This window comes from Centropristis striata, chromosome 14 (assembly GCF_030273125.1).
Source record: "Centropristis striata isolate RG_2023a ecotype Rhode Island chromosome 14, C.striata_1.0, whole genome shotgun sequence".
In the NCBI taxonomy this organism is placed as follows: Eukaryota; Metazoa; Chordata; class Actinopteri; order Perciformes; family Serranidae; genus Centropristis; species Centropristis striata.
The window spans coordinates 11,920,175-11,946,505 of record NC_081530.1 but is presented as its reverse complement, the minus strand read 5'-3'; the positions used below and the strand labels follow the sequence as shown (position 1 = coordinate 11,946,505).

General features: G+C 35.4%; 1 protein-coding gene across 1 annotated transcript; it reads left to right on the top strand.

Moving 5' to 3' along the window:
* Positions 1-357: 357 nt before the first annotated feature.
* Positions 358-26,331, top strand: LOC131985263 (protein lin-28 homolog A-like). Its single transcript, XM_059350304.1, has 4 exons — positions 358-367; positions 1,907-2,064; positions 10,677-10,855; positions 26,112-26,331. The coding sequence occupies exons 1-4, from the start codon at positions 358-360 to the stop codon at positions 26,329-26,331; spliced, it is 567 nt and encodes a 188-aa protein (XP_059206287.1).

Below are 26,331 nucleotides of genomic sequence, written 5' to 3'. Positions count from 1 at the left end.
CTCTCTCGTCCAAAGCCCTGATTGGTCATTTTGTCAATTGTTTTGGCTCCCGATCTTATTGGACATGTGTGATTTATCTGCGATTGGAAATCACGTGGACTTGACCGAAAATGCGGCTCGTGCGTGTGCGTGCGCGCGCGCGTGTGTGTGGTGGGTCTTAGAGGTAGGAGGGTCAAAGGGGTCTTGTGCATATGGTGCAAGACGAGAGCAGGCAGCGAGAGAAGAGAAGACAACCTTTCTCCTGCAGGACTACACACTCACTCACTCACACGGATGTCCAGCATGCATTTAAGTCGTTTCTTCTGATATTCTGCGGGCCGGAGCTGTTTGTGCAGGAGGCTGAGGGAAGCTCCCACCATGGCAGAAGGTATGATGAGCTTCTCTGCAGATGCTCTGAATGAAAGAAGGAGGTTGAATAGAAAAGAAGCTTTTCTTCCTCCTGCATTGTCTCGTTTTCCTCTGAGGAGCTGTTTAGAAACATCTCAGCAGGAGTGCTGCCATGACTTGGTGACTGAGGGAAGGTCTGCTTCCTTTTTTTAAGTGGGGGGTAGAATGGAGGTGTAAGATTTGGTGCATTTACTGAGAGATACAACGGTAACACATTACAATAACCATCTAAGTTATGTTTATAGATGGTTAATAAACCAAATGTTAACCATTTATAAAGTACTACAATTAGGTCTTCATATTTAACCTTTATAGATGTTTCACAACCATTTTCTTAAAGCTGTATAAATAGTTTGGAAATCATTAACAAATGCTTAAAATAGTGTTTAAAATGTTATGACTGCAACTATAAACCATTAATAAAAAGTCCATTGATAAACATTAGTAATTAGAATTATTGAATTGTTTGTTAATGGTAAAGTAACTATTAACTTACATTAATAAACTATCTATTTACCATTTATAAATGATGGTTATTGTAAAATGTTACCAATACAACTTCTTATGTCTATCTGAGAAGCTTTGGGGAAATTGGAACAGTGATTTTAAAAATATGCTTCCATAAAGATTGGTCTCTTTTGCATTTTTGTGTTGTCAGAGGAGAAGGAAGATAGGTTTTATTTTGAAGGCCTGTTTGTAGTGGAAGTATAGCATGGATGTGCACTTATAGGTATGATTTATTTGTTTATTTATTTATTTACATTGACTTTATTCATTTATTTATAATTTATTTATTTAATTTGCTGTGTTGTTTTAAAAAAAAGGGGTGGGGTTTACGATATCGATATGCTATTGGATCAAATATAGCCTAAGAATATGATAAATATATAATAATAATAATAATAATAATAATAATATTATTAATAATAATAATAATAATAATAATAATAATAACTTTATTTATATAGCACCTTTCAAAAACGAGTTACAAGGTGCTATACAACAGAAATAAAACATATCAAATACAATTAACTGATAACAACAAAACAAAACCACAAAAAGAAATGCCATTATTATTATTATTGTTATTGTTATTATTATGATTATTATTATATTGATCATAAATAGTAAGCAAAATTATTCTACTTATTATAAGCATCATAAGAAGAATTTCTTGAATTATTATTATTAGATTTTTTCTATTAAAAATGTAATTATTATTATTATTATTATTATTAAAGATGGGCAGTTGTAGGTACAATAGTGTGAATAAATTTAAAAAATAATTTCAACAGTGTGATTTGATGTGTGGGGCGTTTGCTCGGACAAAACAAGGATATGTATTTTTCTCCAATTCCAATTAAACAATTAACAGATCGGGTTAATAATCTGCAGATTCATTGATAATGACAAATTAACAATGTCATCATCAATTATGATTACGCAACACGTCGTTATGTTCCTTATTTTGCTGCCGTTTGAAGAAGCTGTGGTTGATCATGCTGCCTTCATGTGTCAGGCTGCTCGCAGGGCACGGAGGAGGAGGAGGAGGCGGCTCTGTGGCGGGGCAGCGGCCTCTGCAAGTGGTTCAACGTGCGGATGGGCTTCGGTTTCCTCTCCATGACTTGCAGGGACGGAGCTCCTCTGCAGGAACCGCTGGATGTGTTCGTCCACCAGGTGAGACGCTGCTGCTGTTTGATACACTTCTTACACCTTTTACTATTAACAACAACACACCTTCCAGTGCATTCATTCATCAGATTATCCAAATATCAAATATTAGAATAACCAGAACTGCTTTGCAGTGGGTGTCCCTGTTAAATTGACACAGGCTACTCAGAACACATACAAAACAATGTGGGAGTTGCTATATGCTATATGCTAACATGTACACTGTAACAAACAAACAAATTAAACGACAACAACAACAAAAAACAATAACCATCAAATAGCAGTAAAGAATCTTTTGTTCAAAATACGGATAATGTACTGGAAATATCTGTGTATAATATATATATATATATATATATATATATATATATATATATATATATATATATAGCATGCTGTTCAGGAAATTATTATATATATGGATTCAAAACCTGAGAATAAATGTTGAAACTTGAGGATATATATTGAAAGTCTGAGAATATATATTGAAAATCTGAGAATATATATTAAAACGTTTGGTTAAAACCTTCAATATATATCCTCAGGTTTCAGTATATACACTCAGGTTTCAATGTATATTCTCAGATTTTCAATATATATTCTCAGACTTTTAATATATATTCTCAGGTTTCTCTATATATTCTCTGGTTTTAATATATATTCTTAGATTTTCAATGTATATTCTCAGACTTTTAATATATATTTTTAGACTTTTAATATATATTCTCAGGTTTTGAATCCATACATATAATAATTTCTTTAATGGCTATATATATATATAAACAAAACAGATTTCAACTGTTCATATTTGTTGGTTCATATTTGTAATAAAAGTAATTTACCAACCAGCAGCATTTGCATTCTGAACACTTATTCTCACCTGTACTGCTCACAGTGGTGGAATAAGTACACGTACATCTTCGAAAGTTTTACTTCAGTTAATGTACAAAAATATACGCATCAGTAGTACTGATTATGTATCTATATTTATAATTATTGCTGCATTGTGTGTAAATTCTGGCAGTTGGTAAATGGGAACTCATGTTAAGGAATATATGGGTATACTGCTGGGTATACTGCTGGGTATCCTGCGAAGATTTATCTTAAACTGTAATACTACATAATAATTTATTTGTTGAATATATTTTGTATTATTAATCTGATTCTGCAAAGTTACTATGGTTATCAGATAAATGTAGTTCTTGGATGCTGAAAAGCTTATAGAACCTTTCTCCTTCAAAATAAATGTTTCACATATACAACATGTGTAAAACCCTGTTTATGAGAACCAACATGCTTCTTTCGGATTCTGCAAGTAACTAAATAATTATTTGATTACTTGATTAGTTAATCAGACAACAGAAAATTCATCAGCAATTTATTTTATAATGGATTTATCATTTAAGTGGCTTTTCAAAATAAAGCAGCAAACATTTTCTGGTTCTGGCTCTTTTTAAAAGTGAAAATATTTTAGATTTTCTGTTTTCAGAGAAAACTGTGAGGGGAGTGAGACACAAGTAAAGACAGGCACCAACCCACAAAAACAGCTTGTAAGAAGAATGTGTTTGTGTGATAAAATTACCTAAAGATTAACACATCTTAAAGTCAACCATGCCCGAGTCACTCCCCCACTCGCTTCACCTCCCAGACAGATATTTGCTGCGGAACCTCAAAGGTGTTGAGCTCAAACATTTCTTTTTAAAAGGGGTTAGAGGCTAAAGCAGAGATAACAAGGCTCATTCCTCTCCCTATCCAGCCCTGCTTCCTGTTATAAAGTCATTAAAGCATCAGGGAGCCCACACAACCACCAGTTTCAGTCCCACCTCCCATGTAGAGCCGTTTGGCAGAGACCTCTTCTCAAGTTACCTGCCCCTGTGTCGCTGTAAATCATCTGATCAAAGAGGGGATAAAAAACCTGCATATGCTTGTTTTTAACTCCAGTGAATTGTTGATGTCAAACTGGTGTGCAGAGGTTTGATCTGATGGGAGATTGTGGGTGGTGTTATAATGACCAATTAAATGTTGTCAGAGCCGAATTTAATCAAATAACTTCGGATTAGGGAGATTGGTAGTTTGTGACCAATTTTTCAAATAACTCTGTGCATATTTTTCCACACTTGCTCAATTTAAATGGTTTGAAAATGATAGAACATGCAAAGACTTTGTCACATATAGCTTGACAGTATTAAACTACCTTTAAACTTATTAGGTTGCACAACATGTGGTCATGTGCAGCCACTTTATTAGCTGGCAAGGTGTACCTAATAAAGTGGAATTGTGGTCTTCATCTGCTTTAAGGTTAGACGTTTTGTGCATTTAGAGATGCTCTTCTGCATACCTTGGCGGTAACGAGTGGTTATTTGAGTTACTGTTTGTCAGGCCGGGCTCAAGTCAGGACTCAGATGCAGAGCAGGTGAACTTAAAGTTTCTTTATTAAAAATGCAGCGAGTAAATGAGTAAATCCTCATAGAGTGAACAAAAAGGGCTATGAACTCCTGACTATGAGTAGAAACCTAACAAAGAAAAGTAGCTCCAAAGAAGGATAAACACTGAATCTATCTACTCAAACAAAACTAAATATATACATCCTAATCTAAGATAAGGGAAAAGCTTACTAATCACTCAAGGGGAAAATAATAAAATAAAAACTTCCACAAACAAAAGGCGCTCCAAAAGGGAGGTTCAAAACCTGATAGGAAAAATAAAAGATTCTACTAAAACACTATGAAAAACTGGATCAGGACTAAAAGGGGAAAAATAATAAAGAACACAAAATCACTCCAAAAGGAGGAAAAACAAAACGGCTGACTCAAAAAACTATGAAACTAAGAACTGCGCTTAACTAATAAATTACAAAAAAAAATGCGAGGAATCCAGAAGGGTGAAAACAAGACAAGCTGTGGCTGTGGCAAGAAGGAGATAAGTGGCTGGTATGGTGACGGGGTCAAACGCACTGGATCAAGACAAGGGAAAACACAGACTATTGGAACACATGGAGGGAAGGGAGCACCAGGTGAACACAATCGGTAATAAGGGGAGACAATCAGACAGATGACACACGAGGAAGGGCAAGTGACCTGAAATGAGAGGAGAGTTACTGTTTCAAAATAAAACAGGAAATAACAAGGCCAGAACACAAAATAAAACACCACCTCACTGACAATGTTGCCTTTCTACCAGTCCATTCTCCTCTGACTGGCATCAACGAGGCATTAAAGCTCACTGGATATTTTCTCTTTTTCGGACCATTCTCTGCAAACCCTAGAGATGGTTGTGCGTGAAAATCCCAGTAGATCAGCATGTCACATTTCCATTGCATAGTAGAGCACGGCTAAACTCAACTCACTTTGTTTTCTATGAGCAAAAGTTGTGGCTAGTACCTGGTGCCTGGGGATCTTTTGGAACCACCTCAGTCAAGGTTCCAAGTGAGCTGAGGCGATACTAGAAGGTGCAGTTTAAACACTGCAGAACACTGATTGGTTGGAGAGAAGTGGGACATCCTGCACAAACCCACCATTTTTAAATAGCCAAGCTACTGTTAATAGTGGCCACAATTTTTCTTATTTGACTTAGATACTTTGATGTCTCTATCAAGAAATCATGACCGAGTTACTCAAAAATATCCACAGACCTTGTGAGATGTTTCATGGAGGAACTATACTAGAGAGAAAATAGTACCTACAATAAATTGCTCTGCCATTTCCATGCAGTAAAACGGCATTGTCATTTATGTTTTGAGGGAGATGTAAAACCTCCCAGATCACATTTGTTCTTGACTAATCACAAAAACATTTCTAATGAAAGTCCTCGGATATCGACACATGGAGGACGTTAGGGCTGTTTCCACTACCAGACAATACCCGGAATGAGGCGGGTCTCACTCGCCAAAACGCCCCTAATTTGAATACGAGCAGTCCTGAGCCGGCTTTTGTCTGGGCTTTTTTCGTCCCTGTCGAAGAGCAGGGTCTTTTTTTCTCCCCTGAAAACAGCCTGGTTACTCATTGGATAGATCGCTAAGCAGGATCTGACGTAGTACTCTACACGACAACAACACACGCCATTTGTAAAAGCCAGCGAAGCAGTGTTCCCAACTCAGCGACTTTGTTGCTAATTTTTGCGACTTTTCAGACCCCCTTAGCGACTATTTTACAAGAAAGCAACTGGAGACAAATCCAGTGACTCCTTCTTACTCTTCTTAACGAGCTGCTAACAAGCCTGAGGCCGGCTTGTTAAGAAGAGCCGCCGTTAGCAGCAGTTAGCTACAGTAAGCTCTGTGGCAGTACAGTGTGTATGTGCTGCTGCTGCAGGAGGTGTTCACTTAGCGATCTCACAATCACTATGTTTATGATCAGCGGAGACTCTGTGCATAATTAGCCATGCTGCTTTTAGCTGCTGACGTTGTGCACAGTTAGCGACAGCGAAAACCATATGTCACCTCCAGAGTCTCTAAATCCCTCTGGGGGCTAACTTGTAGTGGAGACACGCAGAGTGAGCGGCCTTTTGAGAGGGTGTGGCCTGAGACTTTCCCGGTGGACACTTTCCCCCTAGTGGAAACACGGCTATTGGGGAGAATGGATAAACAGGACTTTCACCCTGAAGACTGCTGTTCATGTCCCATATAAAACCAAAAGTCAATACTGACTTATTTATGTAATCAACACAAACTTTAACCCAAACCATGACATTTTGCTAAATTTAATCAAGTTGTTTTGGTGCCTAACCCTATCCAAATTGCAACCGTTTTACCCAAACTGTAGTTTTATTGTTTGCTGTCTGACTGTTATTCCTGTATAAACTGCAGTCGACAGAGCCTTTCACTGCTGTGGTCATACTGGTCAGCAGGTTTATAGTCTATATTCCAGTTCAGCCAGCAGCAGCTCTAATGTGTATTAACCGACAAATGACCATTAAGGCTCAATGCTGGTTGGTTTGTGAACCCAGGCATGTGTAGTCCATTCATAGAGTGACAGTGACAGTGGTAAACCATACTGATACAACAGGAAGTGCTGTAACAGTGTATAGTTATATAGTATAGTAGAGGTGTGAATCAGCAGAGGCCTGATTTTATCCCGATACTTGAGTCATGATATGATATTATTGTGATTTTAAGCATTTTGCGATACAGTGATTATTGCGATACAATATATTGCGATTTAACTGCTTAACTGCATTTTGTGTCCATAAAATTAAATTCAGCCAAGACTTGTTTTGTCAAATAAGAGAAAATTTTCACTCTATTCATCTCACTTCAGACGTTTTATTTCTCCACAATGAGAGTCAAACCCACAGACTGACCAACAAAGTATTCAGTCAAATTGAACTCAACTGATATCAAACATGTATGGACAACAACAACTGCAGCATTTTATCAAACTTTCAAAAACTTTAAGCTTCACTGCTCTGTTTTTTTTTAATGAAACAAGCCTAATTTTGCAGCATTATTTCCAAAACACTACATATCAATACTTGCTGGACACAACGCAAAATATCGCAATACTATGTTGTGTCGAAATTTTCCCCCACCTCTAGTATATACTTATATAGGACGTTAAAAAATGAATTTGGGACTCGGGACTCGATTAAAAAAATTAATCTAATCAATTAGAGGCTTTGTAATTAATTAGTCGAAATTAATCACATTTTAATTGCATATAAATATTTTACCTGAGAACAACGAGAAGTAATTTTTTTCACATGGATTTTTAGTATACCATTGAATAATGACTGAATACATAAGCTTAAGCAACAAAAATATTGTTTATTTTTGTTCAAGTCCAACAGACCAGTGCAATTTTTGCCATTAGGTGTAGCAATAGCATATTTAGAAATATAGTACATTTCAGAAATGCAGGTAGCCTATAGGTAGGTAGACCTTCTGTAAACTATAATACTTTGGTTTTTTAAGTAAAACACAATCCACGCTAGCTACCACACTAGCCGCTAGCTGCTATATGTTTCGCATTGAGGTGATACTTGAGGCTGGATGTGCTGCGGTGATATGTGAATTCCTTGTTGCATAGCTTGCACACAACCATGCTCTTATCAACGCTTCCATCTGTTGGTTTTTTTGTAACAAAATGTCCCATCATCCACGGGGCCAACCAAAGCGTCTCATCAGCTTCTTCCTTCATGTTCTCTGTGGTTTGTTGTTGTCTGAACTCATGAACGCTAGTTGGTGCTCCAGTATAATCGGTCCGCCTGAAAGTCATCCAGTGAGAAACGTTCTGCTGTGCAAAAATAAGTGCGTAATTAATTAATCTCAATTAACGCGTTAAAGTCCCGGCCCTAAAATGAATTTTACTGACCGACCAAATGAAGTGCAGCTGGTGTTTGTTCACTGTGTAAATCACCAATCTTTTTATTTACCACTACAATTGGAAAGCAAATCAGTGAAGGATCAATTGTGTAGCACACCATACATACATTCTCACCACCTCTCCTCGCCTGGTAACTATCCCAGGAATGTACTCCTACCCTGTGTTGCATTTCCCAACATCCTTCAGTGCAGTGTTCATCTGGAGACTTGACCAGATGGACCCATTTTGGAGTCTTTGGCTGCGTGTAGGTAGGTGGTGGTACTGAGGGAGCAGAGGGGGGGTTGGGGTGAGGAATGCTGTGGAGGTTTGGATGGACACACGAGGGGAGGAGGGGTGTTTGAAAGCACTGATCTTTAAACGGGGCTGTCAACAGGATTGGATTTTTATGAGAGAGCTGAGGATTCCCTGACAGGTTACACGTTTCTATTAATTCAACACTGTAATACATTATTTTGTAGTCATTTCATTTTACTTAATATATTTGATAAAATGTATTAAATATAAAGGCGTCCTTATTCTGATCACATTAAATATAATCTTTATGTGTATGTAATTCTAAATCAAGAGAATTTGGAATGAATCCAACACAATAGAATTAAAACTTGCTAAGCTAACTACTTAGCCAAGAAGTTAGCTAAGTGGTTAGCTTAACAAGCTACTAAGCTAAATACTTAGCCAAGAAGTTAGCTTATGAGTTAGCTTAGCAAGCTACTTAGCAAAAAAATGGATATGGGTCCTTTTTGACCCATGTTGTGCATTAGAAGAGTAGTGACACAAAAAGTGATTTTATTCAAAAATGAATAAAGTAAAACATAAAATTAGGATGTATGATGATCAAAAACAAACTAATTGAGGAAAACCTGTAACACTGAATGATGAAAATAATTTATTGCAAAGATATAGAACATAAAAACTCTGTCGGGTCACTTAGACCCATGTTGTGCATCAAAGGGTAAAGGACTGGAAACTGTGTCTTTAGGTGTCAAAAAAACAGTGAAATAGAAAACTAAGAACAGCAGTGAATGCACTTGCCTGCCTTCATATTGAGGGGTGAGGCAATATGAATGATACAGATGCATGAACACTGGTCAGTCTCTCGTCAAAGACATTCATGGTGTTGCTTTTGTTTTTACATGCGAAACATGAAAGAAGTTGTGTAGAGAGAGTGTTTCAGATGCTGTTCAATGATCTGAGATGGACTTTTCTAAGACACTGTTGATACAATAAAGTAATAGTTTTAAATAGACCTGCTTATAATTCCTAATAAAACCAAAATGTGGTGTCTTCACACTTTAAATAAAAGCGATACTGTCAGGTATCAGCCAGGACTCAGATGCAGAGCAGGTGAACTTAAAAGTTTCTTTATTCAAAGAATGCAGCAGTGTAAGTCCTCACAGAGTGAAAGAAAAGGGTGATATAACACCTGACTCTGAGTAAAAACTGAACAAAGAAAAGTCGCTCCAAAGGATGATAACACTGAACCTATCTACACTATAAACTAAATAAAAATCCTAATCTCAGATAAGGGGAAAAAACTAACTAAACTCTCGGGGGGAAACTATTAAATAATAACACTTACAAACTAAAAGCGTTCCAAAAGGGAGGAACAAAACCTGATAGGCAAAATAAAAGATTCTACTAAAACACTATGAAAAACTGGATAAGGACTAAAGGGGGGGAAATAATAAAGAAAACAAAATCACTCCAAAAGGAGGAAAAACAAAACGGCTGCCTCAAAAAACTATGAAACTAAGAACTGCACTTAACTAATAAATTACAAAGAAAAATCACTCTTGCGTGGAATCCAAAAGGGCGAAAACAAGACAAGCTATGTCAAGAAGGAGATAAGTGGCTGGTATGGTGACGGGGTCAAACACACTGGACCAAGACAAGGGAAAACACAGACTATTGGAACACATGGAGGGAAGGGAGCACCAGGTGAACACAGACTATTGGAACACATGGAGGGAAGGGAGCACCAGGTGAACACAATCGGTGATTAGGGGAGACAATCAGACAGATGACACACGGGGAAGGGCAAGTGACCTGAAACAAGAGGAGAGTTACTATTTCAACATAAAACAGGAAATAACAAGACCAGAACACAAAATAAAACACCACCACACCGCAGTGTGAAAGATACAACATGTTAATTAGTGAGCTTTCGAGCTGCTGGAAGAACATTTATGTTACCTTCAGACAGAGCCTTTCACATCATCAATTATCTTCCCGTAGTTCGAAAGATTGTTGGCTGATGTTTGCAGCCTTAATTGTGACACTTGCTTTCTCTTTCGTTAACAGAGCAAACTGCACATGGAGGGCTTCCGCAGCCTCAGAGAAGGCGAAGCCGTTGAGTTCACCTTTAAGAAATCATCAAAAGGGCTGGAGTCCGTCCGGGTTACAGGGCCCAACGGAGCACCATGTCTGGGCAGCGAGAAAAGACCAAAGAGTGCACAGAAACGACGCTCCAAGGCTGACAGGTGAGTCCAGTCTGAGGACATCCACGTGCTCTTTGGCACATAAACACGAATGATAAGTTTACATTTCTGTTTGTGCACAGATTATGCAAATGAGGTGCATCATGGTTTTTTTTACTTTTGAGGGATGTCTCACCCCTGCTTACAATCTTTATGCTAAGCTAGGCTAACCAGGGGCGGACTCAGGTACCAGGATAGTGATAACAATCGCCTCATCTCACTATAAGAATTTATACTTAATTCAGTCAATAATTGTTTTGTCAAATAAGAGAAAATTCTCAGTCTATTCATCTCACTTCAGTCTTTTTATTTCTCCACAATGAGAGTCAAACCCACAGACTGACCAACAAAGTATTCAGTAAACTGAGATGAACTGATCAAACATGTATGGACGACAACAATTGCAGCATTTTATCAAACTTTCCTCAACTTTAAGCTTCACTGCTCTGATTTTTTTAATGAAACAAGCCTGACTTTGCAGCGTTATTTCAACAAATTCCCGACACGATATCCTGACTCCACATCGTGCTTACAGATTCCTTAGATCTTCCAGTTTACAGTATCTCCAGTATATCCCTAAAAGTGAGAAAATACCTGCCCGCCGGACGTCGGAACACTACATATCAATACTTGGCGGCCATGAATTGATATAATATTGCAACGCAAAATATCACAATACTATCGGAAAAATCCCTACTTTTGAGGGAGGTCTCACCCCTGCATTCCAATTTTTATGCTAAGCTATGCTAACCAGGGATGGACTCCGTTTCCAGGATAGTGATAACAATTGCCCCATCTCACTATAAGAAAAAGATTTAAAAAACAACAACAACATAAGTCTATGATCCTTTAAGATTATCTTATAGACATGAGAAATAACATTTAAGCAGCATGTTCATGGCAGGAACTTTGGCAAGGGCTGGCTATTGTTCTAAAAGTTTTGATACCGGTACCAGTACCGGTATCAGTACCAATACCTTGACTTTGATACTGGTTCCTAAAAGATGCCAGCATACCTTTACGATGTCTAACATTAGAAAGCCAATCATAAGCACGATTAGATCCTGGTACAAGCATGTTGCATGCCAGTTGATGCAATTTAACCCTTAGGCATTGAAATTTGGTCTTGAACAAAGCATTTTTTCATTACTCAATACTATGGTGGCAATTCGGTCAGAGTATGAAATATTATATGTTCAATACCCAGAGAGAAAACATACAATGCCTTTTTTTTAATACAGGAAAAATATAAATGTAATAAATTAACTGAAAAGGTGAAAATGTTACTTTTAATTTCACTGAGACTTAAATAGGAAGCAAGGACTTGAAATCAAATCAAATCAAAATTACTTTTCAAATCTAAATGTCCAGATAATATCCATCCCCCCTACAACTGAGCCCTAAACACATAATTAAAAGTGAATCTTGAAAAATGAGTGGAAATGCTGAACCACAATCAGAATTTTTTTTACATTTATTTAATTTATTTTTTTATTGTTAACTGTAAGGGTACACGATGCAGGATTTTCCTAAAAGACAACAACAATGTATGGACTCATAGAGAAGTAATACCTGTCAATCATCACTTGAAACCTAGGGAAAGTGTATGATGTGGCTGCAACCACAGAGAGCTTTCCCTCTGCCAGTATTTTCTCTTTAATTTATTTTTTTCTGTGTTCCGGACATTCATGGGCGTCGCCTCAGCTAAGAAAATAATGGACACAGTGCAGAAAAAAATGCAAATATGGCAAAGCAAAATGGCAATCTGACAAAGCTTGTTCCAAAATGAAGGTGAATTTGCTTTCACTTTCGTTCAGCCGGTAGGTGTTTTTACAAACAGTCAGCAATAATTCCTGCATAATGTGCCTTTAAATACTGAAAATCCAGACATAAACGTGATGACAGAGGAGGGAGAGTTTTTGCAGTTTTCATATCTGTACTTTTGCAATTGATGTCAGTTTATCATCGTATTGATGAAAGTTATGCTTGACTCCATTGAGTCTTGGGATATTTTTGAATCCTTTTTATCCTGCCTGTGTACATCACTTAAAAATTTTTAAATGCCATGTTGGTATCTTTTTTTCAGCACAACCTCACCTATATGACCTAATAATAATTGTTTTTTTATTCTGACTTACTGGATCAACATTTTGAACCAAAAAGAAACAAAGAAAAAACAACATAAATATGATCTTGTGATTGTGTGTGATCCTGTCTTCCAACTCTGGTATTTTTTTCTGTCTTGTGCGTAACCATTTTGGTCATTTTATGTGTATTGTGTTTTTTTGGTCATTCTGTCTTCTCATTTTGTGTGTTTTTGGTCTTCTGTGTCTTTTTTGGTCATTTTGTGTCTTTTTTTAGTCAACTTGTGTCTTTTTTTTGTCATATTATGTCTTTTTTTGGTTATTTTGTGTCTTTTTTTGGTCATTTTGTGTCTTTTTTGGTCATTTTGTGTCTTTCTATGTCTTTTTTTTGGTCATTTTGTGTCTTTTTTGTCATTTTGTGTCTTTCTGTGTCTTTTTTTGTCATTTTGTGTCTTTCTTTGTCTTTTTTTGTCATTTTGTGTGTTTTTTTGGTCATTTTGTGTCTTTTTTAGTCCTTTAGTCCAACATAAAATGTGATTTTTTTTTAACTTTCAAAACACTATCATGCCCAATAAAGAATTTCAAATGTTGCAAATATAACCTATAAGAGGGTTACATCCAGTTCTATCATTTTATACTAAATATATTTGAGCTTGTCTCCAGTTTTACTTGGTATATCATCATCAAACTGAAACTGGCCTCATGGAGTTTACAGCCAGAACTTTAGAGGTAAATTTACAGTAGGGCATGCTTTGGCACTTTTGGTGACTCCAGAGGGTTAAAGCTAAAAGAAGAACTTTCTCAAAGATAAAGTATTTTGCTGGATAAATGCTGGCTCTTTGTGCAGCAGCTGGCTGAGCTGGATCAATAGATTGTTTGATCTCTTCAGCCTTCTTCAACCCCCCAACGCTCCATCTTTTGGCTTCTGTGTTGGCCATAGTGCTTCAGCAGTTCAAAGTCTATCTCTTTATTTTCAAGCACAAATCTAAAGGCTATAAATTAACCTGTAATTGGCCACTACTAAAGAATACTGTCATTTAGTATATGTAGTTTCTCTGTTTGTCTTTTAAGCTTGTTTGGGCAATTAAGTTCCAGTGAGGCCTTTAATTTGATAGCATCTTGTAGATTTGAGCATATGTATCATGGCTTCCAGGAATAAAACCATTCCCATGTCTTTAAATACCTGCTGGATTTGATTCCATACAGATGTTTCTACTTTCTACAGCTTCCAAAACTTAAATGTCGCAGTTAAAGAATGAAGGAGTTTGCAGACTGTAGGCCATTAAGACCCGGCAACGTTATTAATGTTATAGCATCTTATGAAGTAGAACTTCATTAATCATGGTGGGCAGTGATAAAAACTAATCCCACAACTTCCTGTCCTTAAATACCCGCTATAGGTTTGATTGCATTCACATGTTCCCTCTTTTCTCCCAAACATAAATGTAGCATTCAGAAGAGGAAAGAATCCTATCCATTTAATTGATAACAGATGTAGGTGCCTGAGAGAGGTCAGAGGTCACCATTGCCATAGCAACAATGGGATGTGGTGTGCAAATGAGGTAGAGAGGAGGGTGGGAGGAGGGGTGTTGAGTGAGCGGGGGTCAGGGTTCAGAGGTCACAGTTGTATTGAAACAAAGGAGCTCCCTCTCCCACCCTCGTGGCCACGCTGATCAATACTGAGCCCTGATGGGGGGCTGGGAGGAGGAGGAGGAGGAGGAGGAGGAAGGAAGTTCTGCTTAGCTGTGAGAGGATGCAGGGCTTGATCTGGGTTTCATCACAGGCTCAGTTTATTTGCTTTAAAAGACACCTATTTTATGTATTTTTTTAATGTTTCAGATTTTAGTTCATGGAAACCCAAACCATTTTTGCATCTATTAAGCATTGTGTGTATTCAAATCCTGATCTGTAGATTTTATGGTGGAAAAACTGCTAAACCATGACAGTAAAAGGCCGTAATGATAAATGGGTAAATTCAGTTTCAGTAACAATGAAACAACGTAAATGTAAATAACAGCCAAAACAGTATTTTTTTTTTTACAGTTTTTTATATTTTGAAAAATACATTACTCCACTGTAAAATACACTGCCACCATGTTTGTAACAAAAATATACTGTTATATATATATATACAAGTCATCATTTTTGCATTTATTTTTGTAAAACTTTACAAAAAAACTTTTTGTTACTGTTAAATGTACTAAACACAATATCTATAACAAAAATATACTGTAAAATGTAATGGTAAAATCTCTAATTTATGCAGCATTTATAAAGTATTTTCTTGTCAATTATAGGGCAGAACAGCGTTTCTTTTGATGGATTTTTTTTGTGCTAATATCATTTTACCGTAATATTAGAAAAAGTTGCACCGTATTTATTACGGTAAAGTTCTGGCAAACACAGCTGCCGTTTTTTTCCATTAAAACAACAGTTTTTTTTACAGTGTAGATACCTCAAACACTATTCAAAGTCTGATCTGTCTCATAGAGCCACACTGTACATTCATGTCCATACACACACACACACACACACACACACACACACATACTTGTACTTCTATCTTTGTGAGGGTCCTCATTGGAATAGTGAAGTCGTTAGTTTTAATTCGTTTTTAGAGTGAGTTTGCTAGTTTTAGTTTAGTTTTTTAGTTTTTTTTTTTTAAATGTTTAGTTTTTTAGTTTTTTTTTTTAAATGTTTAGTTTTTATTAGTTTTCGTGTTAGTTTTAGTTTTTTGTAATGGGGTCTTTGTTGGGTGGGAGATTAAAAGAGGTAACAGTAAATTTTGCCTTATCCATTTTCATTATGTATGAAAACAGTTGACAAAGATGAAAACGGACATTTTCACTATGATTTTAGTTAGTTTTGTAACCACACAATACAGTTTCAGTTAAGTATCATTATCATGTAACCTTTAACCCTTAAAACAAAGTCTGAAATCTCAAAAAAGCCTTTAAAGAAATGAGGACCAGCCGAAATGTCCTCACTTTGCAAAAGTGTCCTCACTCTGTTGGTTAAAACGTGTCGTGGTCCTCGGTGGAGGAAGTACAAGAATACACACACACACACACACACACACACACACACACACACTGTCGTTTATTTTATTTTGACTCAGTCCCACATGCACCGTCCTGCTGCCCCAAACACTCAACTGGAGCACCAAATGTGGGTTAATCCACTACAGAAATGATTTCCCAACAAATGTCCTCCTCTTTAAACAACATGTAATAAAACAAACAGTGACCAGCTGTTTCAGAAAAAATAAAACTACATATTTGTAAGCCCCAGTTGCCATCTTCCCATCAGCTTTTTAGTGCATACTAGCATCTTTCAGCCCATTGTTGGGGTTTTTACGACCCTCTACTTTGTTGTTTTACTTCAGTCCCAGCGCTCTCATCTCTCTCAACCTTCCTTGCCCAGCAGTGTTCAACACATTTGAACATGTGACTCTGCCAGTGTTTGAGGATGTGGTGGCCCATATGAAACCATCAGGTTCCCCTCGTGTTGTGGTCCCTCCCCACTTCTTTAAAGAAGTTTTCTCTACCTTAGGGCCCTCAAACATGCACTCATACAACCTTTGCTGAAGAAACCTGGCCTTGACAGTACTGTTTTAGCAAATTTCAGGCCCATCTCCAAGTTGCCATTTGTCTCCAAAATCTTGGAGAAAAGAGTCTATGCACAACTAAAAACTTTCCTTGATAAACACAGCATCATGGAGGTTTTTCAGTCTGGTTTTAAAATGTTGCATAGCACCGAGACTGCTCTTTTAAAAGTTTTTAATGATATTTTAATGGCAAATGATAGTGGCAACCATGTTATTTTTGTGCTGCTCGACTTGACTGCTGCCTTTGATACCATCGATCACTCTATTCTGTTAAACCATCTGCAGCAACTTGTGGGCATTGGTGGTAGCACCCTGGAGTGGTTTAGGTCCTACTTAGCGGACAGGACTATGTGTGTTGGTCTTGAGGCTAGTGAATCCTCGACTGCTCCGCTCTTATATGGGGTCCCACAGGGTTAAATTTTAGGGCCTTTGCTTTTCTTCCTTTACTTGCTTCCCTTAGGGTCTTTCCTTAGAAAACATGGCGTCTCTTTCCACTGTTACACTGACGACAGCCAGATTTATGTGTCAAGTAAGACATTTTCTATCAAACCCCTGCTGGCCTGTCTTGACGATGTGAAAGCCTGGATGGCCCTTAACTTCCTTAATTTTAACACGGAGAAAACAGAGGTAATTGTGTTTGGTCCTAGTGGCTTGTGCGAATCCTGCCCTGTCGACTTGGGTCCTTTGGCAGCTTATACAAAGTCGACTGTCACAAACCTGGGTGTTAAAATGGACAGTGATTTTCAACTGGACCACCAAATTAGTGCAATAGTGAAATGTTGCTTCTTTTACCTCAGGAAGCTTTCGAAGGTGAAATCTTTTCTTGCACACAAGCACAAGTTTTAGTTGCATGTAGGTTGAATGTTATTTTTTTAAAAGCATTTTCTACCACCAAAATGTGCTCGTTTCAAGTATTGCTAGCTTATTTTAATGTTAGTACAGTTGGGCTATTCAAGCCACAATTGCTCAAAATATGTATGTTTGGATTTATTTCAAGACATCATTGGTTTTTCCAGTGCCTAGATATGTTTACTTATTTAAAGAATACTTACAAAGAAACATTTACTTACTTGTATGTAAGTAAGCATGTATTTGCTTAATTAGTTATTTATTTCTTATTTTTAGTCAGTTGGTTTTTGCAGTGTATAGATTTAAACAATAACAAAGAGACAGACAGGAAAGTCAGAAGGTACTGACAGCTGGGTAAAGCCATTGTCGGTTTTGCCTTCTTACATGCGTTTTCTTGAAGAGAGAAGCAGAAGAAACCAAAGAAACCTTATCCTTTGATAAAAGGAAGAGGTTGTCAAAATAAAAAGTGCACTGTAAGGGGAGGCTGATCATATGGTTTGCCTCTATTATTCATCACATATCTACCAGTTATTTTTATTAACAGATCCCACAGTGTCACTTACAACTCTGTGGATGAAATGTGCTTGCTCTCCATGCATTTCTGCACAGTAATAAAGCAGTATGAAGAGACATGAAACCTGCTTTGGATTTGTCATTCATCACGGTGAACTGCTACTTGCTCTTTTAACCCTTTGATGCACAACATGGGTCTAAAGTGACCCGGCTAAGTTTTTATATTCTATATCTTTGCAATAAATTAAATCATTCAGTATTGCAGGTTTTCCTCAAATAACTTGTTTTTGATCATCATACATCCTATTTTTTTGTTTTCATTTCTTACTTTTTGAATAAAAACCCTTTTTTTATAACTACGTTTCTAATGCACAAGGTCATTTTTGACCCATGTTGTGCATTAGAAGGTGTTTACATGTTGTCATTAATTCACCAATCACCAATTTAAAACCTGACAAAGAAGACACAAATATTAACTATCCTATTTTGTTAAATTGGTGTTTTTCCAATGGAAATTATTATTTGGTGGCTCTAATAAGTCTCAAATGTTAAAATATGTCATTTTCCAATGTAATCTGGTGGTTCTAACAACTCTTTTAAAGTTAAACCTTAAAAATAAGACAAACATAGTTACACATATACTCAAATTATTAATTTAGTGAATCACTTTTTGTATCATTATGCTTCTAATGCAAAAGTTCATTTTTGACCCATGTGTGTAAACTTGATGTAATAATACTATTAACTATTTTTCTTCATAAAGTATGAAAGGAAAAATGGATATAATGATCTGCTGTAATAAAAAAAAATAGATATTCAAACACACAGCAGCATGAAATAACATGGGAAATGAATGCGGGTCATTTTTGACCCATGTTGCGCATTAGAAGGTGTTTATATGTTGTGTATCAAAGGGTTACATACATGTTTGACTGCAGATGGAGAGCAAAAGGGAAAAGCCAGGGCTCTTAGAAACCAGGTTGTCCATACACTAAAAATCATTGGGTTTTGTTCCCCTGTTTAAGTGACCAGTGTCTCTTTGTGTCACACTACACAGTGCTTGAGCTTCCCTTGCCGTATTTATCCTGCCCTAATGAATTCACCAACAGGATTTCACTTAGCTACTGATCATTAGCTTTCTCAGCATTGATTTCCTGATAACAATGCAGCTGCAAGATCAACAAACGGCAGCAGGACTGTTGCCTTTAATCATTGCATCTTGTTGTGGTCACATTCATACATACTCTGACCTGTTAATACCAGAAATATGGCAGATTATTATGTAATGTTATCATCTACTAACTTTTAATATAAAATGTGTTCATATATTGCTATTGTTTTTAGGGCTGGGCGATATGGACCAAAAGTCATATCCCGATATATTTTGGCTGAATATCGATATACGATATATGTTCAGATATTTTTATCTCAAAGTGAGAGCAAATGTTCACTCGAAGTCAAATATGACATGTCATAAGTAGTTTTATTGAAACCGTTTATTTAAGTGAACATAAATACAGTATAATAACAGGAGTACCTTATTAAAAAAATCAAAGCTCCATAACATAACACATTTAAATAAAATAAAAAACTTCAATAAAAATAGCCTATGAAATAAAATAAGACAATCTTTTTCTGAAATAAAAATATTTATATGAGAAAAGAATAACAAACATTACAAAAGAACTAAATATGACAAACCCTAGTAAGGGCAGCATTAATATATAAAGAAAGAAAAAAATTGAACTGTATCGATAAATGCGATATGGTCTAATTCCATATCACCTTTAAATATATATCAATATATCGCCCAGCCCTAATTGTTATACAGTTTTCCCTTTAGATGACAGATTTTTCTAAATTGTAAATGTATACATATAAATAATATTATCATTTCCCATAACAGTAAAAGCACAGGTGTAATTAATCACATCAATGACGACACTGTAGAGTTTTGCAGAAATTTGAGGCTAAATTTACGTATTTCACCATGGATTGAGAGTTTTGATCATTTCACAGTATTTATATAGCACTTAGACCCATCATTAAAAAAAACAACTCATAAAGAAAAGCTGGAGCTCAGGGAGCTATTATGCACGGTGAGGGGTCCTGGGATTGGCATAACGAAATAATGCAACAATAGATACACTGTAAAAGAAAAAAAAAAGTTGTTTTTACAGTAAAAAACTGGCAGCTGTGGTTGCCAGAACTTTACCGTAATAAATTTGGTACAACTTTTTCAAATTTTACAGTAAAATTATACTAGCACTGTTGATTTCACGTTTAAGATTGCCAATTTATTCCATATTTTACCGTTAAAGAGTAAAAAGTTTTTCCAAAAGAAACGTTGTTCTGCCATATAATTGACCAGAAAAGACTTTATAAATGCTGCATAAATTAAAGATTTTACCATTAAATATTACAGTATATTTTTGTTAGAGATATAGTGTTTAGTACATTCAACAGTGAGAAAAAGTATTTTTACAAAAATAAATGCAAAAATTATTATAATATATATTACAGTATATTTTGCTGCAAACATGATGCCAGTGTATTTTACAGTAGAGTAATGTATTTATTTTTTTTAAACTGTAAAAATTACTGTTTTGGCTGATATACACATTTATGCTGTTTCATTGTTACTGAAACTGAATTAACCCATTTATAATTTTTTACGGTCTTTTACTGTCATGATTAAGCATTTTTTCACTGTAAAATCTACATATTTTTTACAGTGTATGCAGCAAAAAACATCTAATCAAGATTATTTTCTCATATTGGAGGAAACACTCATGTTTGCATCATTATTCTCAAATTACCCGAAAAATCTATTGATATGATTATGGTCTATGGTCTTTTCTTAAGTCTGTAGAAAACAATTTGTAGGCAGGAGCTTCTTTTCAGCAACACAATACTAAGATATTGCATTAGTCCATATTGCAGTTTTAATAACATTTAAACCTTCTGGTGCAGTCATCACTGTTATTTATTACACCTGTGTTTTTCCTACTATGACAAGACAAACAGGTAAACAAAATAACTTAATATTGTGATATTATACATTATATATGCAGATATACAGCCCTGAGATGGCCTCTTTTTTTAATTTGAATTATACAATAGGTTATTTAATTATTTAATATAATTTAAAAAAAACTTCCCTATAATTTATGTAAATGTAGACATATGTACAGTCCAAGGTTGTAATAGTTTTGGATTTTTCATTAGTTTTAGTTTTAATTTCGTTGTGATTTTTTTGTTTTCAAATTTAGTTTGTTTTAACTTGTTTTCAGGGTGAGGTTTTTTTGGGTAAGTTTTTATTTTATTTTTTTGGGGAAAATTGCCTTTTAGTTTTTTAGTTTTTATTAGTTTTAGTGTTAGTTTTATTTTTTTTGTAACAGGGTATTTGTTGGGTGCAAGATTTTAAAAAGTCACAATAAATGTTTCCTTTATTTCCTTTGTCTGATCATCTCAGCCCCAAGTTTAAAAAGTCATAAAACCAGATAGATTAAATAGATTTCATATCAAACAAAAAGCTTTACGTATGAAAAAAGTTGACAAAGACGAAACGAAGGACATTTTCACTCTAATTTTAGTTAGTTTTAGTTAGTTTTGTAACCACAAAATACAGTTTCAGTTGGTTATCGTTTTTATTTTATTTCAGTTAACGAAAATGTTTTTTCAATTCTCGTTTTCGTTAGTTGTTGTTAACTATAATAACCTTGGTACAGTCATGGAAAAAAATATTAGACCACCCTTTTTCTTCAATTTATTGTTCATTTCAATGCCTGGTACAACTAAAGGTACATTTGTTTGGACAAATATAATGATGGCAACAAAAATATCCCATAAAAGTTTAATTTAAGAGCTGATATCTAGACATTTAACATGGTTTTCTTGATAATTGCTAAAATCATTATGAAGAAAACCAAGGAAAGCAGCTAGAAATATGCTCTTTTTTCCCTCTCTCACTGAAAAATCCAGAATTGGGTGACAGTTTGGGTGATTCATTGAGATTTAAGGTGAGCACAAATAAATGTTCCTCTTCAGCAGACTCTAAGTCATCCTGCACTTCGAAGCTCAAACTTCACAGTGAAGGAACAATAAGTAAAATGAGTATGAGTGCATGAGGATTTTAAATATAAAGCCAAGGTCCACTCTTTTATCTTGATTGGTAGAACAACAAAGCCCGTTTTAGGTTTGCTTGTCAAAGTATTGCTTATACATTCCCTTGAGGGGTGAAGATCAATTTGGACAAATCCTTTAACAGCTGCCCAGCACTGGGACTGCTTAATGTGGATGCATGGTGACAGATTTGTTAAGAGAGCTGAAAGCACAGCTGGTGTCTGCTGCCCTCTGATGGTGGAAGTGAATCACTTCACTACAGATGTGGTTTATTCACACACTGCAAAAAAGCCAACTTGTATTTTTTGGCCTAAAACAGTGATTTAATTTGGTAAAACTTGGAAATAAAAATTACTGACATTTAGGGCAATAATTTAAGTTAGCACAACAAAGGAAGCCAGTTGTATGCTCAAAAACAAGTTTGTGAGTTGTTGTTACTTATATCTTCAAGATGGGGTTCACAACAAAGGACAGTAGTTCTGCTAACTCTTATTTCTTTGTTGTGAAATTCGGTCATTAGCAAAAGCTAGCGGCTAACTGATGCTAGCGGCTAACTGATGCTAGCGGTGCTGCTTGTTACAGCTACAAGAGTAGCCATTAGCGTATCAATGCTAACTCAAAATTGTGGTCACAACATTAGCTGACATTCATTGCGGCGTTACAATTGTGCCAGAGAAATTCAGAGTTGAACAAACTCAAAAACAAAAATTAAAATATTTAGTTTAATTGTCCAACTTAAAATTTTATTGAAAATTGTTGCCTTGAAATTTGGAGTTCACCCAACTTTTCTTTTTTTGCAGTGCATATGGATTCATATGAAAACCTATTTTCATGAGACTTGTATTACATGCAATGTAATAATTCAAATATTTTAATAAATATATATTTTGTCTAGTTTACAGTGTACAATCAGAATGAAAAATGGATATACTGTACAATACACAAATTGTTAACATTAGATATGAGTCTGGACTTTTTGGTTTTACAAAACCCCATAACCCTCTGAACAACAAGCAGTTTCAGGCATTTTTTGTTCTTTTTACAATTTAACTGCCTGTGGCCTTGTATTTCTTTCTTTTTTTTAAACTTCTCTTTATTGGGTTTTTTTTCCTTTCGTTCACATACAAAAATAAAGAAGTTACATGTTAATTTATGCTTCATATCAACACGAAAGAACAGAATGATAGTAGAAAAATAAAAGCAATAAACCCAGGTGGAGTCAAATCAAATACCAAAACAGTGATAATAAGGTTCACAAATAAAAGATATTTAAATAGCAATAATACAACTTGGAGTGTTCTAAAAATTATAGTTGTTAATTTTTCATGGGGTTATATTTCGTATAAATGGCTGCCATATTGTGTAAAAGGTATTTATCTTACCTCTCAGGGTGAATTTTATTTTTTCTGACTGCAAATGTTTCATATATCATTCAGTAAAGCTTGATAGAATGGAGGATTTTTTTTGTTTCCAGTTCAGCAGAATTATCCTTCTCGTTAACAGTGTCACAAAACAAATCACATTCTTCTGGTTGTTTGACATAGAGAGCTTCATGACAGCTGACCCAACCCCAAACATTGCAAGAACTGGGTCTGGTTTGATATGTTTCTGGAATCTGTGGCCTTGTATTTCACAGCAATATATAAGTCCTGCACCTCTATGGAATCAGCACAAGCATGTGTGAACAACTCAAAAATCTCTTTTGTGCAGTATAACAGAGTTATAATGACATACATCATAAAAAAGAAAAAGCGCAAAATTGAAGTTCTCTGATAATTAAAAAAAAAAAAATTGGAATAAAATGGAATTTATATATAGAACACTTTTCCAAGTGCCCATCAGTGTACATAGTGAACTATTTGCATTGGTACAACCTCCACTTACAACCCCTCCTGTCCTCTCCTCTCTGCTCTGTGTAAACAGACTGCTGTTCTGTCTGCTTTTCAGTGAATAATGTGTCACTTCACGTGAGTAGAATCTATCATGGCTTCACAGTGTTGCTTAGGGGCACAGACGTTTTAAATGACACATAGGATAAAGGGATTTTGACCGAAATATCACAACTTTAAGCTTTGTTTTGGTTACGTTTTCCATCAGAGACTTTTGGAACAAGCACTGTTGGAAAGTTCATATTCAATGATTGTTTTTACATTTTTTTCTACGATAGACTTTTATTATTATTATAATTTAAGTGATCTTTCAAAGAAAACATACGATTCTTTGTCTATGTTGGGGTTCAGAGGGTTATTTTTATATCTAGAGTGGAGTCCTTCAGTCCAAACCTGCTGCAGCTTATTGACTGATTAATGAGCTTAATATTCACCCTGATTCTTTACTCTGAACCACGGGACATCATTTTCAAAGGTCTCACTTACTTTAATTCATAACGAATAAAGAATGTTGATAAAAGGAATTTCAGTGAAAACATGCAGGTAACTGTAAAATCAACATGATTTTAATTACATTTTCATCATGAAAACTAATCACTAATAATAATCACAATTGTTTGATTTAGAGCTGCTTAACGCTTTGATGCACAACATCGGTCAAAAATGACCCTATTATTTCCATTTTGCTTCTCATACTTTATGAAGAAAAAAAGTTTTTGTATTATTACATAGCTAACTACTTGGCTAGATAGCTTGCTAAGCTAACTACTTAGCCAAGAAGTTAGCTAAGCAGTTAGCTTAGCAAGCTACTTAGCAAAATACTTAGCCAGGAAGTTAGCTAAGTAGTTAGCTTAACAAGCTATTTAGCTAAAAAAAAATGGATATGGGTCATTTTTGACCCATGTTGTGCATTAGAAGGGTAGTGACACAAAATGGATTTTATTCAAAAATTAATAAAGTTAAACATAAAAATTAGGATGTATGATGATCAAAAACAAACTAATTGAGGAAAACCCCGAATACTGAATGATGAAAATAATTTATTGCAAAGACATAGAACATAAAAACTCTGTCGGGTCACTTTAGACCCATGTTGTGCATCAAAGGGTTAAGAGATATTAGTATCGATTCCTTTTTATAACCAGCTTATCATTATCACAAATGTGTCTTGCTTGTCCATGGGGAGAACCTCCCAAATGTTTCATTGACATCACTTGTGTAGAAACACTGTAGAGCACAATGCAGAATGCATTGACCCCAGTAACAATGCAGGAGTACACATAAAATAGGATGATGAACCAATCTTTTGTACTACCGCATGCTGGGACAGTTCTTGCACACCTACCTAGGTGTAGGCCTACACAGTGCAATGTTGCAACACGTCCTACGTAAATAATGATGATATTTTGAAAAATGAATTCAAAAATCCTCAAAATTGACCGAAAAAAACACGGAAGAAACTGAAGAATAAAATCTAGGACTAAGCCCGGTGAATAGTATATATTGACGACACATTGCTATGTTATTAATATTATTATTATTATTATTATTATTATTATTATTATTATTATTATTATTATTATTATTATTATTATATATACTGTTGCTGCCATTACTATTATTACTATATACTGTAATATACTACTATTATTATAATACCGGCCTTTCCAGCCTTATTTATTATTATTATTACTATTATTATATATTATATATCATATTATTTTATTTTATAATTATATAATTTTACTTATAATAACTTTATTTATATTTTTCATTTTATTTTATATTGTTTATATTTATTATTACATATTATATTATATATATTCTATATTATATACTGTACTATTATTATTATCATTATTATTATTATTATTATTATTATTATTATTATTATTATTATATACCGTCTAGTCACTATAGCATTGTTGCCATCATATCATCAGTATAATTACCTTCATCTTGTCAACCATCCTACCAACTGATCTGCTTTTTTTAACTTCTTAAGTGTCCTTGTTCTGTTCTATTCTGTGGTTTTTTTTCTATTGTTGTTTTTATTTATGCTACCTCAGTATACCTCAGTAATCTATCTATCTATCTATCTATCTATATTGTGCTCTTTCAGGGACACTCAATAACAGAGAAAAACTGTGGCAACCATCCTAAGGTCATCTTCTGTCTTCTGTTCATTTCAGATGCTACAACTGTGGAGAACCCGGCCATCATGCAAAAGAGTGTCAGCTGCCCCCTCAGCCCAAAAAGTGCCATTTCTGTCAGAGTGTTTCCCACATGGTGGCCAGCTGTCCGGTCAAAGCACAGCAGCAGCAGCAGCAGCATTTGGGACCAGCTACCTCACAGAGGGAGGAGGAGGAGGAGGAGCAGAGCCAGGCCTCCCCCTCTGACAACTCAGAGTGA